Source organism: Mirounga angustirostris, unplaced genomic scaffold (genome assembly GCF_029215605.1).
Source record: "Mirounga angustirostris isolate CCGP_5_RB_7025 unplaced genomic scaffold, mMirAng1.0.hap1 SCAF_13, whole genome shotgun sequence".
Taxonomy (NCBI): Eukaryota; Metazoa; Chordata; class Mammalia; order Carnivora; family Phocidae; genus Mirounga; species Mirounga angustirostris.
In genome coordinates, this window is record NW_026991721.1 from 58,854,640 (window position 1) to 58,873,849 (window position 19,210).

Genomic DNA, 19,210 nt, shown 5'->3' on the forward strand with positions numbered 1-19,210 from the left:
GTCATCAAAGGAATAAAGTACTCACACATGATACAACAATAATGACCCTTAAAAATAGTATGCTAAGTGAAAAAAAAATCCATGTTGCCCAACCTTTCTGTCCTGACTTTTATCTGGACACCCCCCCCCCTCCCTGTAGGCCCTCCTGCCCCAACCCACTTTCCCAGACTAGGTCAGGTTCATCTCCTGGGGTCCCTTGGGTCAAAAGTTTGCCCTTCCTTTTCTTCTCAAGAGTCTCTGTGCCAGTGGAGGGGGGGGGGTCGGAATCGGAGGGGAGGACGAACCATCAGAGACTATGGACTCTGAGAAACAAACTGAGGGTTTTAGAGGGGAGGGGGGTGGGGGGATGGGTTAACCTGGTGATGGGTATTAAGGTGGGCAGGTATTGCATGGAGCACCGGGTGTTATACGGAAACAATGAATCATGGAACACTACATCAAAAACTAATGATGTAAAGTATGGTGACTAACCTAATAAAATAAAATTTAAAAAATAATAAATAAAAAAATAAGAAAAAAAAAGAGTCACTGTGCCACTGAAACCTTATAGTTACAGCTCTCAGGCTTCGTAAGCTTTGCATGTATTCACAAGGACCCAAAGACCCATATATACGGTCTCTCATAGGGTACATAGGTCACATAGGTTAAAATCGCAGATATAATTTTTAAGTTAGTAAATTTTAATGATGTTTTTGCAAAACATACCATTATGCGAAGCGGTTATCTTTACCTACTCGTATAAGTTTGGATATTTTTTATTCAGACATTTTAATCCGGTGTATTATCAGTGTTCCTCAACACTGACAACGAGTCGGAAAACTCAAGCGAAGACAATTTGCAAGCGCCGTCTCGCGTTCAGGGGTTCTCCAAGGCCCCTGCACCTGAGGCGCCCAGGTAAGCGGAACAGCGCCCCCGCTGGCAGGTGGGGCCTCGGCGACCACACCCCTGGAGTGCGGGACCCGCGCCGCGCGGGACAGGCGGGCCCTCTGAGCAGCCCTCGCCCTCCCTCGCCCTCCCTCGCCCCGCCTCTGGGCCTGGAGTCTCTCGGCTGGGGTGGAGGCGGCCGCAGCTGTGTGTCCTCGGCTCCGATCCAGGCCCCAGAGTCCAGGTTAGTGAGCCACTCCTTTTTCTGGCCAGCCACCGCTGTCTGCGGTACTACTGGGAGTCCGACCCATCCTGCAGGCTGGGTTGCAGGGTTCGCGCGGGTGGACGGGAGTGAGGGAGACCTCTGCGGTTTTGAGTTGACTCAACTTTGGCAAGAGAGCTCGACAGGCCAGGCTACTCCTGGCTCGGCACCAGGGGGTGGTCTGTGCAAAGGGTCGTGACAGGGGCCGCAGGAGGTAGGGGAGGCAGCTCTGAAAGTTTTGCGTTCGGGAATGCGTGCAAACCGTGGGACTGGCGTGGATTCCGAGGTCAGCATCCCCTCCCCCATCTCTGCCTCTCTGCCCCAGGAAGTGACACCGCTTATCCTCCACCCGGGAGGCCCTGACCTCTCCCTGGGGAGCTGGGGGGTGAGGCTTCCGCCCTCGCCCGACCTGCGGGTCTGTTCCAAGGCCGGGCCCTCGAGCCCTGCCTTTCTGGGAAAGGAGCAGTCCCGCGCGCCCCGGATCCTCACAGTCTACTCAAAACTACTGGGAGAGTCTTGACCACCTGGGGCTGCTCATTCTGTCGGTATGCCGGACACGGGGAGACGTCTGCCCTTCTGTGACGGGCCACTTACTGTCGTTCCTGGCAGAGGTGAGAGGCCGGTAAAAGATGCGGTCCCTTCCCGAGCTCATGATAGCGATCATTTTATTTTTATTTCTTTTTCATCTTCGCTGCGAATGAGCTCGGTGAGATTAGGGACAACGTTAATTAAGTTAATCGGTCGATGGAGAAATGGGTGAAGAACCGCTGTGTGTCCAAATTCTGCCTCTGACACTGACCTCTTTGAGCTTCCGTTTTTTTCCCCATCTGTAAAATGGACCGAGTAATATTTATAGAGTTTTGGTGAGAATTAAGTGAGGGAGGGGTTTAAACACAGGCGACTGCCTGACAGTAAATTAAGTCATTATTCTTGACAAAGTCAACGCTGAGCTTTTAAAAAATTTAAGTCGGAACAATTTTTGCAAGAATAGAGTGGGAAATAAAATATGTTAAAATGCACTGTGATAAAGATGAATATGACTAACCTCTAAACAAGTGGAAATATAACAAGAGTTTTAAAAATTTGGAATTACAAGTGGAATATCACAAATGCAAGGAAAAAAAGAATTTTGTGAACTATCCATTTAAAAAAACCTCAGTTAATGGATTATCTAAAACTCAGGGAGCAGAAAACTTGTGCAGGACAATATTTTAAGAATTTGCAAAGTTCTTAAATTATACGTTTCTGAAATGCATGGGATAGAGATTTCTTTTGAAGTAAATTTAAAAAAGAATTTGAAGGTGATTATGTTCCAATTCCAATATTAAGTGCCACCTGTTAATCCATTCCAGATAATAGGTTAAAGTAGAATAATAACCCTACGCAAAGGTTATATATATATATATATATATATATATATAGTTATAGTTATTCCCTAAGCACAAGAAACCAAACTCACTTATGAGTGCAGTTTCCACCTGTTTAAGTTTTTACTGCATTTTCAGTAGAGTTCCCAGCTGGGGGGCAGCCCTGCCCATCTTATTTCTAACTCATTCTGAGCCCCCAGCGTGGGCTAGCCTGTAGTATTCCCTGCCCAGTCACGGACTTTTGTTCTGAAGCCATTTTCATATTGAATTGTGAGCTTCCGTTCTATTGGATGCTTCCAATCTAACCATCAGCCCATCCTCTGACTCTTCCTCTTCCCTGGCCCCTTTTTGCTCCCTAAATTGCATCTGCCTGGGAAGGAAGTGCCTTTACGTGAGACAGGGCTTCTGAAGCCTTGATGTGCATGCGCTTCACCTGGAGATCTTTATTGACTTGCAGAAACTGAATTGGCCAGGGTAGGCTGAGATTTTGCATAAAGAGCTCCACTGGATGCCAATGCTGATAGTCAGCAGACCACCTGACATTCTTTTTCAGGCATCTGCTTCTGATTTAATAGTTCCACCTGGTCATGAATTTGGCCTCTTTCATTTGCAAATTTGATCTACTGGGCTCTGGCATCTCAGGCTCTGGGATCTGCACTCCTCACACAGCCAGGTTGTCCTCTCTCAGTCCAACCACACTGCTCTTGAGACAGGCCTTCTTGGGAGACTAATTCACCTGCCTTGTCTCCTCTGGGCTGTGCTTCGCTGCTGCAGGTAGTCAAGGACCTGCTCGGCTGTGGGCAACAGCTACTCAAATATGCTAACCGTATGCTCCCCTCCACAGTTTCTTCCTTTCTGCAGCCTCAGCTTCATTCCCTCTGACAAGAGACGTTAACTCTTACAGCATCTTTTCTGTTCAAAAAATCTTTCTCTGTCTTGAATATCTATGGTACTGCATTAGGTGGAAAATAAATATAGAAATATAATGGGGCCACCTATATAATTTTAAATTTCCCAGTAGCGTCATTAAAAAGAAGAAACAGGTGAATTGATTTGAATATATTTTATTTAACTCAGTGCATCAATAACATAAAATATTAGGATGTGTAATCAGTATAAAAACTGTTAGTGGGCGCCTGGGTGGCTCAGTTGGTTAAGCGACTGCCTTCGGCTCGGGTCATGATCCTGGAGTCCCTGGATCGAGTCCCGCATCGGGCTCCCTGCTCGGCGGGGAGCCTGCTTCTCCCTCTGACCCTCCCCCCTCTCATGTGCTCTCTCTCTCTCATTCTCTCTGTCTCAAATAAATAAATAAATAAATAATCTTAAAAAAAAAACCTTAGTGATATGTTTTAGATTATTTTTTCTAACAAAATCTTTGAAATCTGGTATTTTATACTAAAAACATCTCATTTTTGACTAGCCACATTTCGTGTCAAGTGGCTACCATATTTAACAGCTCAGTTCTAATTTATGCTTAGAAGATCAGAAAGCCAAGCCTTCAACTTTTCTCAATATATTTCTTCTTTGTTCTGTTTTTGTCAGCTCTAATGAGTTATAATTTACATCTATTAAATCAATTTTAAAGCATACAATTCTGTGAGTTTTGTTATGCATACAGTTATGCAACCACCAGCACCATCATTTATAAAGTGCATTTCCATCACGCCCAAAAGTTCCTTGTGTCCTGTTGCAGTTAATCCCCTTCTCCCAACCCTGGGCTTTGGCATCCACTAGTCTGTTTTCAAATAGTACAGTTTTATTTTTTCTAGGGTTTCATATAAATGGAACCATACAGTAACTTACCTTTGGTATCTAGCTTCTTTCCCTTTGTATCATGCTTTTGAGATTTATCTTGTTGTATCAGTTCCATTGTAGTGTTTGGTAATATGCCATTGTATGGATATACCACAATCTGTTCATTTACCAGTTAATAGTTTTATGGATTATTTCCAGTTTTTGGCTATTATTGCATTATATTGTGTCTATCAGGCAGAAATGCCCTGTGGTCTGTCTTGTACATGAAGGTCACAACTGGGCCCCCAGGGCTTAGTGTGACTTTGATGAGGCAGTACATTTGTGAGTTGGCTCTTCTTTAATGTCCCAGACAAGACTCCAGCTAGGTAAGCAGAGCAAATGGCTTCCAAGGAAAGTGATTAAATGCAGGAACACACACTCACTCTGTACATACATAAGAAAAATGTCTTTAAAAAATTCTCATTGTGATTTAAGACAATGGTAATATAATTTCACAACTGAAAACTTCTAATAATGAGAATAAAATAGTGTTTTTCAATGATCTTAATTCAGCACAAACAGTAGAGTTAGTAAGTTCTAGCATCTCTAGTTGTGTAGTTAGAGAAGCTTCTAGCTTTCTTAACTGACCCTTGCCCCAGGCACACACAGACAACTGGCTCAGGTCAAGCTTTCTCACATTGTCCTTAAATGCCATCTCATTAAATCTTGTTATGAATTGAAATAGTGGATTTTTCTCCTAGTTCTAAAAGAAGCAAGAAGAAGTGAAAAGGGGTAAGAAAGTGATTCATGAATTCTTATAACAGATATTTATATAGAGCTATCTCTCTACCAGATTTTGCTCTGTCCCCGCTAAAAATATTGAGAGGCCCTTTTCCTCCTGGTGGCAGGTAAGAGCATTGAAGGATCGGAGAGCAGCACCAGCATAAGTGTAACCATAACTAGTTTTTATTGAGACTATTCTCAATAAAAATTACCTGTGCATTGGCCCAGGTAATTATCACAACTATACTCCTGAGGGAGGAGTTGATCTCAGCAACGCACAAAAGCAACAACATCTCAGATCAGGAATGATTCCAGTGAATGAAATCCAGAAATCATTCAGGATTTAGACCTGGGTCTACGTTACTCTAGTACCAGTAACTAGTACCCTAGACTACCAGTAACTGGTACCCTAGTACCAGTACTAGTACTGGTTACCAGTAACCAGTAACCCTAGACTACCAGGGAAAAGGAAGCAGCCTATCTGGGATGTGCTGCCAGGAATGAAGCAGAGTTGGGCTGGGGAGGGAGCCTACAGATACCTTAGGAAGAGCTGTAGGATGCTTCTAAGTGCTAAGAAGAACGGGGCTATCATATGAATCAGCGCAGCCAAAAAATCAGCACAGTCATGTCATGACCTGAGTGCCCTTGCAGGTGGTGTGGGTAGCATGAAGAAAACATTCCCTTTAAGAACCAGATGGGTCACTGGTTAATAACCTGAGATTGGAGCTGCATAATACTGGATTATAATCTTTACTTTGTCACTTACTCACTCTGACTTTCGGCAGTTAAATACCTTCTTAAGAAATTCATTTTTCACCTTCATAAAATAGGTGTTATTAAACGTCCCGATAGAATTATCTTGGGATTTGCTTTTTTTTTTTTTTACAATGTCTGTAAAGAGTTCAGCCATTGCCTAGCACTTAAGAAGTGATCAGAAAATGGTATTGATGATGATGCCTTCCCGTAACTGTTCTTGAAACAAATACCTTCATGCATCATTATCTCCCCACACCGGCTACAGAACCATGCTTGACTCTTTAGTCTTCTCCCACGGGCACACATCTTCCTAGGGTCCTGCACCAGAATGCATGTGGCCTTCATCGCCCCAACCTTTCCCCTTTCCCCCTAGCACATGGGTCCCTTAAGACTCCTGTCAAAGTTTATGATGGGCCGTGGTGAAATTTCTTCATCAAACAGGACCTTTCTCATTTCCACACCCCTAAAGCACTGGGTCTGTGTTTGACTTTTACCACCTTTACCACTGAATGTCTGGTGGAAGTTCTGAGGTTGAGGATGGAGCCTTGAACTAGGACAGTGGACATGTTAGGTTCTGCCAACTCTGACTTACAAGATGTTTCATTTTATAATGTCACTTAATGTCTCTATTGCTTTATCAAAGGGCCAAAAATACTCTTATTTATTCAGAGTTTTTCTATGAGGGATAAGGAAAGCAGGGGAATGTGATTTCTAAATCACAGTTAGGTATAAAAGTGTAAAAATGTTACCTCAGGGTTATTATGGTCATTGTTTCTTCGGTGTTTCTGGGAAGGTGACCATGAGGGATGAGAGGGCTCTGTGAGGAACAGAGCTGTTAGAAGGCGCAAGTGTCTTCACAATAAAATGATTCTCATGGGAAAACTCATGACAAAGGAGATTCTGGATTTTCATTCATCAAAAGTTGAGGACCTTACACACTTGAAACTAATATAACACTGTATATGAACTCTACTGGAATTAAAATTTTAAAAAAAGTTGAGGATCTGTGTGTAGACACTGCTATTTCTGAAGATACAGTAATGAACAAAAACAGCTTCTGATTTCTAGAGCTTGTATTCTAGTGGGAGGATTCAGGCAATAAAAGATATATATTAGGTGGTGATAAAAAGGAAAATCAAGCAGGTTAGTATATGGAGAGTGATTGTATGGGTGGCCATGCTTTAGTTAGGCTAGACAGAGCCAACTCTTCTGATAAGGGAGCATGTAAGGAGAACGTGGAATGAAGTCACTGAGTCAGGCAGATATTAAGGTGAAGGGTCTTTCTTAAAGCAGTCACAGCAAGTGCAAACATCCTGAGGCAGCAGTGTGTTTTGGTGTTTTTAACAGTGAGGGTGTGTTTTGGTGGATGAGAAAAGATCGAACAGATGGTGGCTCACTCAAGGTTACTCCTCTCACAGGCTTCAGTTGGTCCCTCCATCCAGTAGGAGTGAAGGAAAATCATAATCCTTGTTCTAATGAGGGTACAAATTGATGTCTAATATGATCTGGGGGTAAATAACATGTTTGAAGCTTGAATAAGAAGCCCTTGTGACCTCAGGTATCTGACCTATTTGTTCAAGATACTCAGCATCCTTTTATTCACACTTATTTCTTACCCTGACCCCCCCCCCTTTTTTTTTTACCCATCTACCCAGAATTCTGTAAGCAAGAAGCACCTTAGAAATCCTCGCTGGGCAGGCGGGAGCTAGGAGAGAAGCTACAATGACCTCAGCGGTCCTGGTGGACATACGAGATGAAGTGACCTGCCCCATCTGCCTGGAGCTCCTGACAGAGCCCCTGAGCATAGACTGTGGCCACAGCTTCTGCCAGGCTTGCATCACGGGGAACGGCGCAGAATCAGTGATGGGCCAAGAAGGGGAAAGCAGCTGTCCTGTGTGCCAGACCAGCTACCAGCCTGGGGACCTGAGGCCGAATCGGCACCTGGCCAACATAGTGGAGAGGCTCAGAGAGGTGGTGTTGGGCCCTGGGATGCAGCTGAAGGCGATTCTCTGTGCACACCACGGAGAGAAACTCCAGCTCTTCTGTAAGGAGGATGGGAAGCTCATTTGCTGGCTTTGCGAGCGGTCTCAGGAGCACCGTGGTCACCACACGGTCCTTATGGAGGAGGTTGCCCACGAGTACCAGGTAGGATTCCAGATGGAGGTAAGGTAGGAGATTGTTACTTTCCTTCATGCTGTAATCTAATTTCTTTGTCGTTTTCCCATTTACCTAGAGGATGAACCTAGAAAATGCCCCTCTGCCCAAGAGTAGAGACTTTATCTCTTTCTTGCTGCTCAAGACCTACTCCGCATGAGTAGAGGTTGCTGCGAAGGGTATCTAGGGGGCTTGGTGGATTGAGTGTGGGTGATATGGTGGCAGTGAGAGGGAAGTCCTGCATGGCCAGGTTCTTTCCCTGGGAGAAAAGAGAATCAGCCTGTGCCCATGGGCTTTTTATGCACAGCCCCATGTGCATAAAAGAGCCTTAGGCCTTCTCAGTTCTTCAGCCCCGGCAGGACAGGCTTCCGAGGTCAGCATAATCTCTTCCCCATTCACTCCGTTCTGGGCAGAGATGAGTTGGTGTTTGACCCTGCTTGCCCTGATGTTTCTTTAAGGAGAAGTTCCAGGAGTCTCTGAGGAAGCTGAGGCTAGAGCAGCAGGAAGCTGAGAGACTAACTGCTGTTATCATAGGGAAGAGGACATCCTGGAAGGTAAGACAGATTCTTCCTGAAGGTGTCCTGGGACAGGAATCAGGGCAGGGCATGGGAGCCCAGGTTCTGTCTGTTCCCTTTGCCTAATCCTTCACTGCAGCCCTTCCCAGCAAGGGTGTTGTTCGTGGTGCAGGGATGGGGAAGGGGGAGATAGAGAATGAACATATCAAAAGGAATTCAGGTTTTGGTTTTTTTTTTTTATTATTTTTTATTGTTATGTTAATCACCATACATGACATCATTAGTTTTAGATGTAGTGTTCCATGATTCATTGTTTGTGCATAACACCCAGTGCTCCATGCAGAACGTGCCCTCTTTAATACCCATCACCAGGCTAACCCATCCTCCCACCCCCCTCCCCTCTAGAACCCTCAGTTTGTTTTTCAGAGTCCATCGTCTCTCATGGTTCGTCTCCCCCTCCGATTTCCCCCCTTCATTCTTCCCCTCCTGCTATCTTCTTTTTTTTTTTTTTCTTAACATATATTGCATTATTTGTAGGAATTCAGGTTTTTAAAGATAGTTACATAGGAGAGGAACCGTGGCCATTGGCAGCCCCCAATTCCTGATTCCAGACCTTGTTCTAGTTTCAAGCTCTGAAAGCTCCTGGAAAGATAGGTCACACACCAGCCAATCATTCCCACCTGGGTACCCAAAATTGGAAGGGGAGGCCGATGCAGAGGCACAGGAGGCCAGGGAGGCGGTTTGGATTCTAGACCTCACCCAGGAGTCACAGTCTATGTCTTGGAGGCCTAGATAAGGTAGCCTGGGGCTCATGGTCTGAGAAGAGCTGAAGAGAGAGCAGAAGGGAAGAACAGGTTCTGCAGGACTTCCTTCCCGTCTTTACTCCTCCTTTCCTGGTGAGACCTGGCCAGGAAAGCAGTGCTGAGCCTGACTCTCCACCCCCTCCACCCAAGAGCAGAGACCCTCAGCTCAACAGATGAGCAGCCTTTTTCTCTTGCATGTTCTTGAAGAATCAGATGGAACCCGAGAGACACAGGATCCAGACAGAGTTTAACAAGTTGAGAAGCATCCTGGACAAAGAGGAGCAGCGACAATTGAAAAAGCTGGAGGAGGAAGAGAGGAAGGGGCTGAGTATTTTAGAAAAGGCTGAGAATGAGCTGGTCCAACAGAGCCAGTCACTGAAGGAGCTCATCTCAGATCTGGAGCTTCGGTGTCAGGGGTCAGCAATGGAGCTGCTGCAGGTAAGACCCGCGGAGGAGCCCCCAATCTGAGAGTCAAGGCAAAGGGAGACTAACTTTCCTTCCCTTCTTACATGGCACTCATGACCTGATAGGGGCAAGAAAAAGGTTTATTTGGCCCTGTTGTGCCTCTTGCCTATTAAACTGTGCGGAGTCATGGGTAAAGCATAGCATAATTAAAGTACAAATGCTAGGGCACCATCTCGTTTTTATTTATTAAATATAAAGCGTAGTCCAAAAGTTTGATATTGTGGAGAAGATCTGTTATATCCACTGATGTTCTAGAGCAGCATTTCTGAATCCCAGCACTATTGATATTTTGAGCCGGAAATTCCCTGTCGTGAGGGGCTGCCCGGTACCTTGTAGGATATTTAGCAGCATCCCTGGCCTCTGCCTACTGGATGGATGTCAGTAACATCTCCCGTCAGCTGTGACAACCCAGAATCCTCCAGATATTGTCCTAGGTCCCCTTTCCCCCTGTTGGGATTCAGTGGCCATTTGGCACCTGTTGTCTCTGAGGCTGTGTTGGGATTTGTTGGGTACTTTTCAGCCCAGCTTAGTCACAGGCAAACACACACCAACTCAAGTACTTAGAGATTCTGTATGTTATCACGATTCCTTCTTTGCTTTCACTCTCGTCTCTAGGGCAGAATCATTTAACATGTTGTAATAGAAGTTTGAACGGGTCTTTTTAAGGCACAGAGAAGACTGGGTTTTGGGGTGTGTGTGTGTATGCATGCCTGCATGTGCGCATGCCGGGAAGGGGCAGGGTGTCAGATTTGGAGAGATTTGATGCAGGAGCTTGAACCGAAGTTGAAATCTGAGCAGGTGTTTTCTACATAGAGGGAAAAGTGTGACTGAAGTGGAAACAGGATGTACTTGGAACATTCTGGAACCTTCAGGCTGTTCCTTACTTTCTGTTTGCCTTCTTGCTTTCCTCTTTCTCTCCCTTTGTTGGTAGAATAATGACTTCTTTACTTACTCTTGGGCCCTAGTATTGGGGTCATGGGGTAGCTACATTCCACCTATTGGAGCTTTTCTCACGTGCTGCTTCTGGTTTCCCATCTTCGGTTTATTCTTCTTGCCCTTTTTCTTCAGCTTGGACATTGGGTTACCCTAACACTTCTCCCTGCCCCCATTCTAGCCCCTCCTCAGATTCTTCAAGCTATAAAAATTGCTTCATAAGTGCAGAGGGATCATCAGTTTGTATGATTCACCCAGGCCCCTATCTAGACCCTCACACCTGTTCATATGACCGCCCAGTGGGTCTTTTCACTTGAGTGTTGTTTCACAGTCAGGTTTTCTAGAGCTCGCCCAGCACAAACACAATCTTCCTCTTCTCCATATCTATGTGACATTGTTGCATGTTAAGATTTGATAGCCCATGCAAGTTTGCAGCTTTCAAGTTTCAATGAGAATAAAGATAATGCAAGAAAAGGAGCCAAGAAGTGGCACCCGGATTTGGCCATTTGAGTTCTTCAGTACAACCATGCCTTAAGGCTGATGGCAATCCTGGATATTTGGTGTAAATTGACACATCCACCCCCTCTACTGCTTTCCATATTCAAGCCAGTTTGAGTTGTGTTTCTGTCAAATGCCACCAAAAATAGCCCCAGCACAGAGAAAATAGTTATTCTTGTGTTCCGTAGATCAAGCCGTTGGCCTTTTCTTCAGTCAGTGTGGTGTGTAGAGCAGAAGTTAGACCAAGCAGGAGGCCATGAGGCAGTTCTGCTCCAGGGAGGCTGGCAGTGGTTGTGATGACCGTGAAGAGCAGGTGGCTAAGAGAAGGGGCCTGGCTTGGTCTGAGATGGGACATCAGGGTGAATATAAGGTAGTTTTTAGGATCATGTTTCGTCCAAATTTGGTGATTAAATGGATGCTGGCAACACTGAAGAAGATTGAAGGTAAGAGACCTCACGGTTGCAAGAAAAGTAAGGTTTTTGTGGGGGTTTTTTGTTTAATGTCTTGAGTTTGTGGTGCCTGTGGCTCATTTGCTGGCATATATGAGAAAGATCTGAGCAGAAGTACAGATTTGGGAATCATCAACACGTGTGTGTCGAAATCAAGAACACTGGATGAAGTCAGCAAGGGTAGCATAGAGGGTGAGAAGAGGTGAAGTTTGAGAAATAAACACTTTTAAGGCTCTTGTTTCCTTAGCAACCAGAATGTAAGCATCTCAAGGACAGAAATTATGACAATCATGTGGGATTCTCTGGTGCTAACAGATGATGTATATATATATATATATAATATTACACATACAGACACACACATATACACACACACTCTATCATCAAAATAAAGGTACTAATGAATGAATTGAATCATTTCCCAGCATCTCTACAGAGGGACTCAGGGACAGTCTGCTCTGAGTTCTTATTCTACTCTGTGGCCTCCATTTCAGGTCCATCTTTATTCCCATCATAACCATGGGGTGGTGGGGATGGGATAAGGAATAAGGATGAGGCCTATCACTCCTTGACTTAACATTTCTCTTTCCTTCCTAGGATGTAAGTGATGTCATGAAAAGGTATGTGTAGGAGAGAACACAGGTTGGTTCCCTTGGGTTGACAAAAGATTCCTACACCCATAGAGTTATCTTGTGGTCAGTGGAAAAGGAAAAAAAGAAAAATCGCAAGGCAGGGAAGATTTAGGACTGTGATGTCTTGAGTTGCTCATCATGAGAATTTTTGGGTTCTCCAAAATAAAGGGAATGACCTAGTTTCTATGGTAAGAGAATTTGGGTGATTGGAGGGGGATGGTCACAAATTGGGGACAGTAGTGTTTTTAAGAATAAAATTTGCAGTATCATTAACTCTCCTAGTATCCCATAATTGGTCCCCTTTGCCACAAAACTCTACCTGTTTCTAGCCCTGATTCTTGTAGCTTTTAGTATTTTATCAGAGGGAAATTTCCCAGCTGTCTTTCCCAAGGCCCATGAATCAGTGCCTGAGGCATTTATTTGCCTTCAATTTCCCTTTCTCTCTTGGCTTTAGAAGAGTCCTGCCTTGCTACCTATTTCTCCTCAAACTTCCATTTTTTTCAATTCCAGTAAAAACATAGACATGAGGTCTTGAGAAGATTGGTTTTGGCCCTAGAACAAAACATGTTCTCTCTCTATCCCATACTCTAGAATCTCATCCATTGAGGTGACATCTGGGTTTGCCCACATACCTGCTACCTTTAAGCTCCTCACAGACACATGAAATATGGAGCCTGTTGTCACTTCTGAAGTGTTCACTCTTGGTTTGGAGGTGAAGATGTCTCCTTTCTCCAACTGGCATGATATTCCCAGAGACAGTGCTCCTAAAACACTGTTCTGCAGGGTTTTCTCTCCAGGCCTCTGGCAGATCCTAAGGCCTAAACTCACTCTTCAGAAGGAAACCCTTTACTCAAAATTCTCAGAGCCCCAGCAGCAGGTTCCTGGTGTTCTCCCTGTCAACACACACATCTCCAGCCCCATATAGTAGACCCTTAAGATGTCACTGACATTGTAAGCACTTTGTATCATTTTTAGAGGTAGCAAAAGATTTCCCAGCCATTATTTAATTTTATATAATCTTAGGATGTAGAGAGAGAAGGGGAAATTACTGTATTTTACAAAAACAAAACAAACTAAAATGAGTCTTTGAAGGGTTAGATCTTATCCAAGTTTGCACAGATGGTGAGAAGCTAGTTTCTAGTCCAGGTCTTCTGGTCCCAGTGCCAGAGCTCTTTGCAGAATGATGCTAATTTTCTTAAGGAAAGAATGCTGAAGTTCTCCCAGGGGCCTGGTCAATGAGGGGGACGGGTGTTGGAGGAACCCAAGGCCGGCAGTGTAGGAGATTCATAAGGTCTGTTCTTTCTAGAAGTGAGTTCTGGGCCCTAAAGAAGCCAGAAGCTCTCCCTACCAAGCTGAAGAGTATGTTTCGAGTTCCAGATCTGAAAAGGATGCTGCGAGTGTTTAGAGGTGAGGAGATTCAGGGGACAGCTCTTGGATGTGGAATTATAGCATAAGCAATAAATAGAGTATAGAGTTGGTGTTTGGGAATAGTGGTGCAGAGAGAGGTCAGAGAGGGAGGGGCATACCATGCTGAAGAAGATGCAGTTTATACTTAAGGGGGAACGAGATGGCCAGCTTGCATCCTTGTAGAATTCCCTGCCTCACCCCTCAATCAGTAAGGGAGAGATGGCAGACCTGACCTATGTCCATTCTGTACAACATAATTGACTGTTTATCATTACAGAACTGACGGATGTCCAGAGCTACTGGGGTAAGTAGCAACCATGGCCTCTTTGAGCTGACATGTTCTTATCCTTTCTTGTATGCTCCCCCACCCCCCTCACGACATACCCACACACACTCTCAACTACGAGGTGTTAATACCAACCCTCCAGCCCCCCACATAGTTCCAATTCCTCCACTTCTGTGTTTCTTCTTCTCAGTGTCTTAAGACCCACATACCCATCCTCATCAGCTGATGTTGTACCTTTTCCCACAGTGGACGTGACTCTGAATCCACACACGGCTAATTTAAATCTTGTCATGTCTAAAAACCGAAGACAGGTGAGATTTGTGGGTGCCAAGCTGTCTGGGTCTTACCTGGAAGAGCATTATGACTGTGGTATCCTGGGCTCTCAGCACTTCTCCTCCGGGAAACATTACTGGGAAGTGGATGTGGCCAAGAAGACTGACTGGATCCTGGGGGTGTGCAGTAATTCAGTGGAACCTACATACTGTTTCAACCAGTTTACAAACAATCGAAATGTTTACTCCAGATATCAACCTCAAAGTGGATACTGGGTGATTGGGCTACATCATAAACATGAATACAGAGCCTATGAGGAATCTTCCACTTCCCTGCTCCTCTCCATGATGGTGCCCCCTCGCCGTGTTGGGGTTTTCTTAGACTATGAGGCCGGCACTGTCTCCTTTTATAATGTCACAAACCATGGCTTTCCCATCTACACCTTCTCTAAATATTACTTTCCTACCACCCTTTCTCCATATTTTAATCCTTGCAACTGTGTAGTCCCAATGACCCTGCGTCGCCCAAGCTCTTGAACATTCCGCTGTCTGCACCCATATCTGAGCAGGACCCTTCACTCTGAGATTCATCTATACCTCAGTCTCTCCTTTCTGAACTTCTGTTTTCTCACATTCTTACATCCTTCCCTCAAACATTTACTCAGTGCCAAAATATACCCAGAGGTGATAGTGGACATCCCTAGTTAATTACAGATCTTGGGATGGGTGGGGGTAGCTTTCAACATGTTACCATTAAGCGTGATATTTGATGGAGTTGTTTTTGTTGTTGTTGATTCATGGGAGCAAATTCAGGAAGTTCTTTTCTATTAATTGCTATAATTTTTGTACTGAATGGAAAATTGAATTTCAACAGATATGGTCTATAATTATTGAGATAATCCTATGTCATTTTTATTCTGTTATTGGAGTACATTGATTTGTTTCCATTTTTAAATGCAACACAAAGTCCTGAAATAAATCACTAATTCTTCATATGCAATACTGGATTTGTTTTTGCTAATACATTGTTTACATTTCATTTCCATCTCCATTTATGACAAAAATTGACCTGTATTGTTACATTGTTGTCAGGTTTTATAAAATTCAATAAATAAGCAAAGAAATTACTGTACTTTTGTGTAAGTATATATAGGATTGAGTGCTAAAAACCATTAAAATGTTAATTTTGGTGGCTTTACATTCAAAGAAAGAAATTTTAACTTCACTTTTCACTACAACCTTCATGGATTTAAAAATTTAAGGGTAATAATTGAAAATTTAAAACAAATCTCCCAAATTCATTGAAATAGAAAAAGGGGAGAAGAAAACGATCAATCCAAAACAGATTTTTCTCCCAGAATGGGAGGAAAACATACAAGAAAATATAAAGCACTTTTAGGAAGTGCTTTTTCAGCTTCACCCCATTTCTTTATGCTCAAACATGAACAGCTTGTGAATGAGCTGCTATGACTTTGCTAGAGGTGGTATATGCTTTTGAGCCAGCTGTAAAAGAAATTAGGAGGTGGATGTGAGTGTGGAAACAGATATCGAGGAGTTGACTAGAGCTGCTGTCCGATATGGTAGCCAAGAGCTACCAGTGGCTATTGAGTACTTCAGATATAACTAGTCTGAATTGAAGTGTGCTTCATGTGTAAAATGCACACCTGATTTTTTTTTTTTTGAGAGACAGAGAAAGTGAGAGAGAGAGAACACGAGTGGGGTGAGGGGTAGAGGGAGAAGCAGACTCCCTGAACAAGGAGCCCGATGTGGGGCTTGATCCCAGGACCCTGGGATCATGACCTGAGCCAAAGGCAGACGATTAACTGACTGAGCCACCCAGGCCCCACACACCTGATTTGGAAGACTTAATTTTAAAAAATAATGTAAAATATCTTAAAACTTTTCTATTGTAGATTGCAATGATAATATTTTGCATATATTGGATTAAATAAATATATATTAACTTCAGTTTCATTTTACTTTTTAGATGTAGATACTAGAAAATTTAAAATTACATATGTGGCTTATATTGTCTTTCTATTGGACAGCTCTTTCTGTAATGTAATTGCTTTCCTTACCAGGGCCCTAGTGTAGGGCAGATATGTTCATCTCTACACAGACCCCCTATCCCCCTGATGTATTTTTGTAGAAGAAGGTAATGGCGGAGAGAAGATCTCAACATATCTAGAAATTTACGATGTGGAAGATCATAGAAAGGGATCATGGCCAGAGAAAACGATTCTGTCTAGTCTGGTCCCTGTCTTTAGCCCTCAGTCTGTTGGACACTTGATGTTTCTTCATGATTTGAAGAAGTACTAACCAGTTCATCCTCCGGGCTCAGCTCTGGTGTCTGTGGGGAGATGAAGTACAGGTTAGAGTAAAAGCCCAGTACTGGGGGTGCCTGGGTGGCTCAGATGGTTAAGCGTCTGCCTTCAGCTCAGGTCATGATCCCAGGGTCCTGGGATCGAGTCCCGCATCGGGCTCTCTGCTCCTTGGGAGCCTGCTTCTCCCTCTGCCTCTCTCTCTCTCTCTCTCTCTCTGTCTCTCATGAATAAATAAATAAAATCTTTAAAAAAAAAAAAAAAAAAAAGCCCAGTACTGGTTTGCTCTAGGTCAGAGTTCTATTTGGGAGATGAAATTTGTGGGAGACCAGAGGCCAAATGCACACTCTTCATTCTGATTTGCATTTCAATTGGAAGAACTATAAAAGGAGATAGAGCAGGCAAATAGTTGCCCACAAAGCTGGTGGGGGTTTGAGGATGAGAGATGATGAGAGAGAATCTGCCTGAGTAATTTCTCCCTTCCACTTATTTTCCCATGTAATAAGTTCCAGGTAAAAAGGAGTTAGCCCAGCTGTCCTCTACCAGTGGAGGTGTTCAGTGAATGACCTTAGACAATAAGGAAAGACAAAGTACTTGCTGGGATTGTGTAGGTGAGATCTGGGGAAGGTTGTCCAGTGAGATTTGAAGAAATGAATTTGCAGCCCTGACTCTCCTGGGGGGTCTGGGCCGAGGCCTACTGGCCTTGCCATTTTGGCATAATGTGGTAGACTAACCTGCTATGAAAAGTAAGTCCATGGGCGCCTGGGTGGCTCAGTTGGTTAAGCAACTGCCTTCGGCTCAGGTCATGATCCTGGAGTCCCTGGATCGAGTCCCACATCGGGCTCCCTGCTCAGCAAGGAGCCTGCTTCTCCCTCTGACCCTCCCCCCTCTCATGTACTCTCTCTCATTCTCGCTCTCTCAAATAAATAAATAAATCTTTAAAAAAAAAAAAAAGAAAAAGAAAAGTAAATCCAAAAACATAATGGATGAAATACTAAAGAAGTTACTTTCGTTTAAAAATCAAACATGAATGTAATTAGTGCTGCATGGCACTCTTCCATGTGGGTTTCATGCACCAAGCTTTCTTCCCTCGGAGTCTGCCATCCCCAAAGACAGTATTGTCTTAAGCATCCAGCCAGCAGAAGGGTAAAAAAACCTGGGGAGGCAATTTGCTTCTTAAATTCCTCACTTAAATATGGGATTCATAATTTCTGCTCACTTTCTATTGCTGAGAATAGCCATGGGGCCACACCTAACTGCAAGGAAAACTGTAAAACTGTATTATGTACAACAAATTTCAAGGGAAGGAAAGTGCAGATTTTTGTCGAGACCTATTGGTCTGTTCCATGGGGTACAAGGAGTGCCTAGAACCTTAGACAATTCCTCTTTCTCATTATAGAAGACCCAGGACCTTAGCTTTTTTTTCTGGAACTATGTTTATTCCATCCTGTAGCCTAAAACTGATAAAGGGGAAGAGATGAGAAGTTTTGCTGTCATATACATGGGTGTGGGCTAAGTAACAACCATCTTTTTAAATTAAAGGCCAAGCTAAGATCAAATGGTAAATAAGTTAAAGGAGACAGAACAAGAGGAATGGAACTGGTGGAGAGTGTATCAGGACTTTGAGGAGGTTGGGGACAACCAAATCTGGAATGTATGCTCTGATCTGATTGGATGGACTCCTGAACAGATTGCAAATGGGTTCTATCTCTCACCTTGTCATTTCCAGGAAAGACCTGCAGAGATTGAAGTACTAATGAGAGCTGAGCTGAGGGAGTTGGGCCTATGGACATATATAAAGACATGAAATATTCAAAAGGAACTAGAGGAACAAACATGGATGGACAGACTAATTTACTTAAATAAGAAATAGATGTTCATTTAGTTACTGAATAATTAAGTTAAAGGGGAAAGAAATAGATGTTCAATAATTACAAGCAGTTGAATATCAATAAGCTATTGAAATGTTTACTGAAAGAAATTAAGTTCTGGTTGTGATGTGATGTGATGTGATAATTCCATATCATAAGAGGTAAGGCCTCTATTCACCAATAACAGTAAAATGGTTGGTAGGAGGACAAACTTACAACATTAGTAAAACTGTAATAGAAGATAATACCAAGAGATGTTCTTGAGATGAAAATGTAATGGTCTGAAGGCCTCAGGGGCAGCTATTATCACAGGAAGCCCAGAAGTAGAGCCACCTTTTTAATATCTCTCCCTCTGGCCCACATACACAGGCATTTATGGCTTTTCAAACCTGCACATCCCTTCCTCCACAATACCATCCCTAAATTAGGTTTGCACATGTGTTATTTCCAGTAAATGAATTGTTAGCATTAGTGCACCAAATAGTCTTGTTTCCACTTGAATGGGAATTAGTAAATATTAATCCCTTTTTTTTTAAGATTTTATTTATTATTTATTTGTCAGAGAGAGACAGAAAGAGACAAGCAGGAATGACAGGCTGAGGGAGAAGCAGACTCCTCGCTGAGTGGGGAGCCTGATGCGGGACTTGATTCCAGGACCCTGGGATCATGACCTGAGCCGAAGGCAAACGTTTAACTGACTGAGCCACCGAGGCGTCCCTATTAATCCCATTTTAAATAAGGACAAATAATTTGAACATCCATATATGTTTATAAAGGCCATATATGAAAGACCCACAGCTAATACCATCTTCAATGGGGAAATACAGAGCTTTTCCCC

General features: G+C 43.6%; 1 protein-coding gene across 1 annotated transcript; it reads left to right on the plus strand.

Moving 5' to 3' along the window:
* Positions 1-1,040: 1,040 nt before the first annotated feature.
* On the plus strand, positions 1,041-15,262 carry TRIM6 (tripartite motif containing 6). Its single transcript, XM_045894271.1, has 8 exons — positions 1,041-1,108; positions 7,422-7,911; positions 8,379-8,474; positions 9,446-9,676; positions 12,181-12,203; positions 13,522-13,622; positions 13,900-13,926; positions 14,155-15,262. The coding sequence occupies exons 2-8, from the start codon at positions 7,489-7,491 to the stop codon at positions 14,715-14,717; spliced, it is 1,464 nt and encodes a 487-aa protein (XP_045750227.1). The 5' UTR covers positions 1,041-1,108; positions 7,422-7,488; the 3' UTR covers positions 14,718-15,262.
* Positions 15,263-19,210: the final 3,948 nt, after the last annotated feature.

Excerpts from the sequence above, each read along its gene's own strand:
- TRIM6 (XM_045894271.1), top strand. The coding sequence starts at position 7,489 with ATGACCTCAGCGGTCCTGGTGGACATACGAGATGAAGTGACCTGCCCC. Across the intron at positions 7,912-8,378 it reads AGGTTGCCCACGAGTACCAG|GAGAAGTTCCAGGAGTCTCT; the intron begins GTAGGATTCCAG and ends TGTTTCTTTAAG. Across the intron at positions 13,623-13,899 it reads GATGCTGCGAGTGTTTAGAG|AACTGACGGATGTCCAGAGC; the intron begins GTGAGGAGATTC and ends TTATCATTACAG.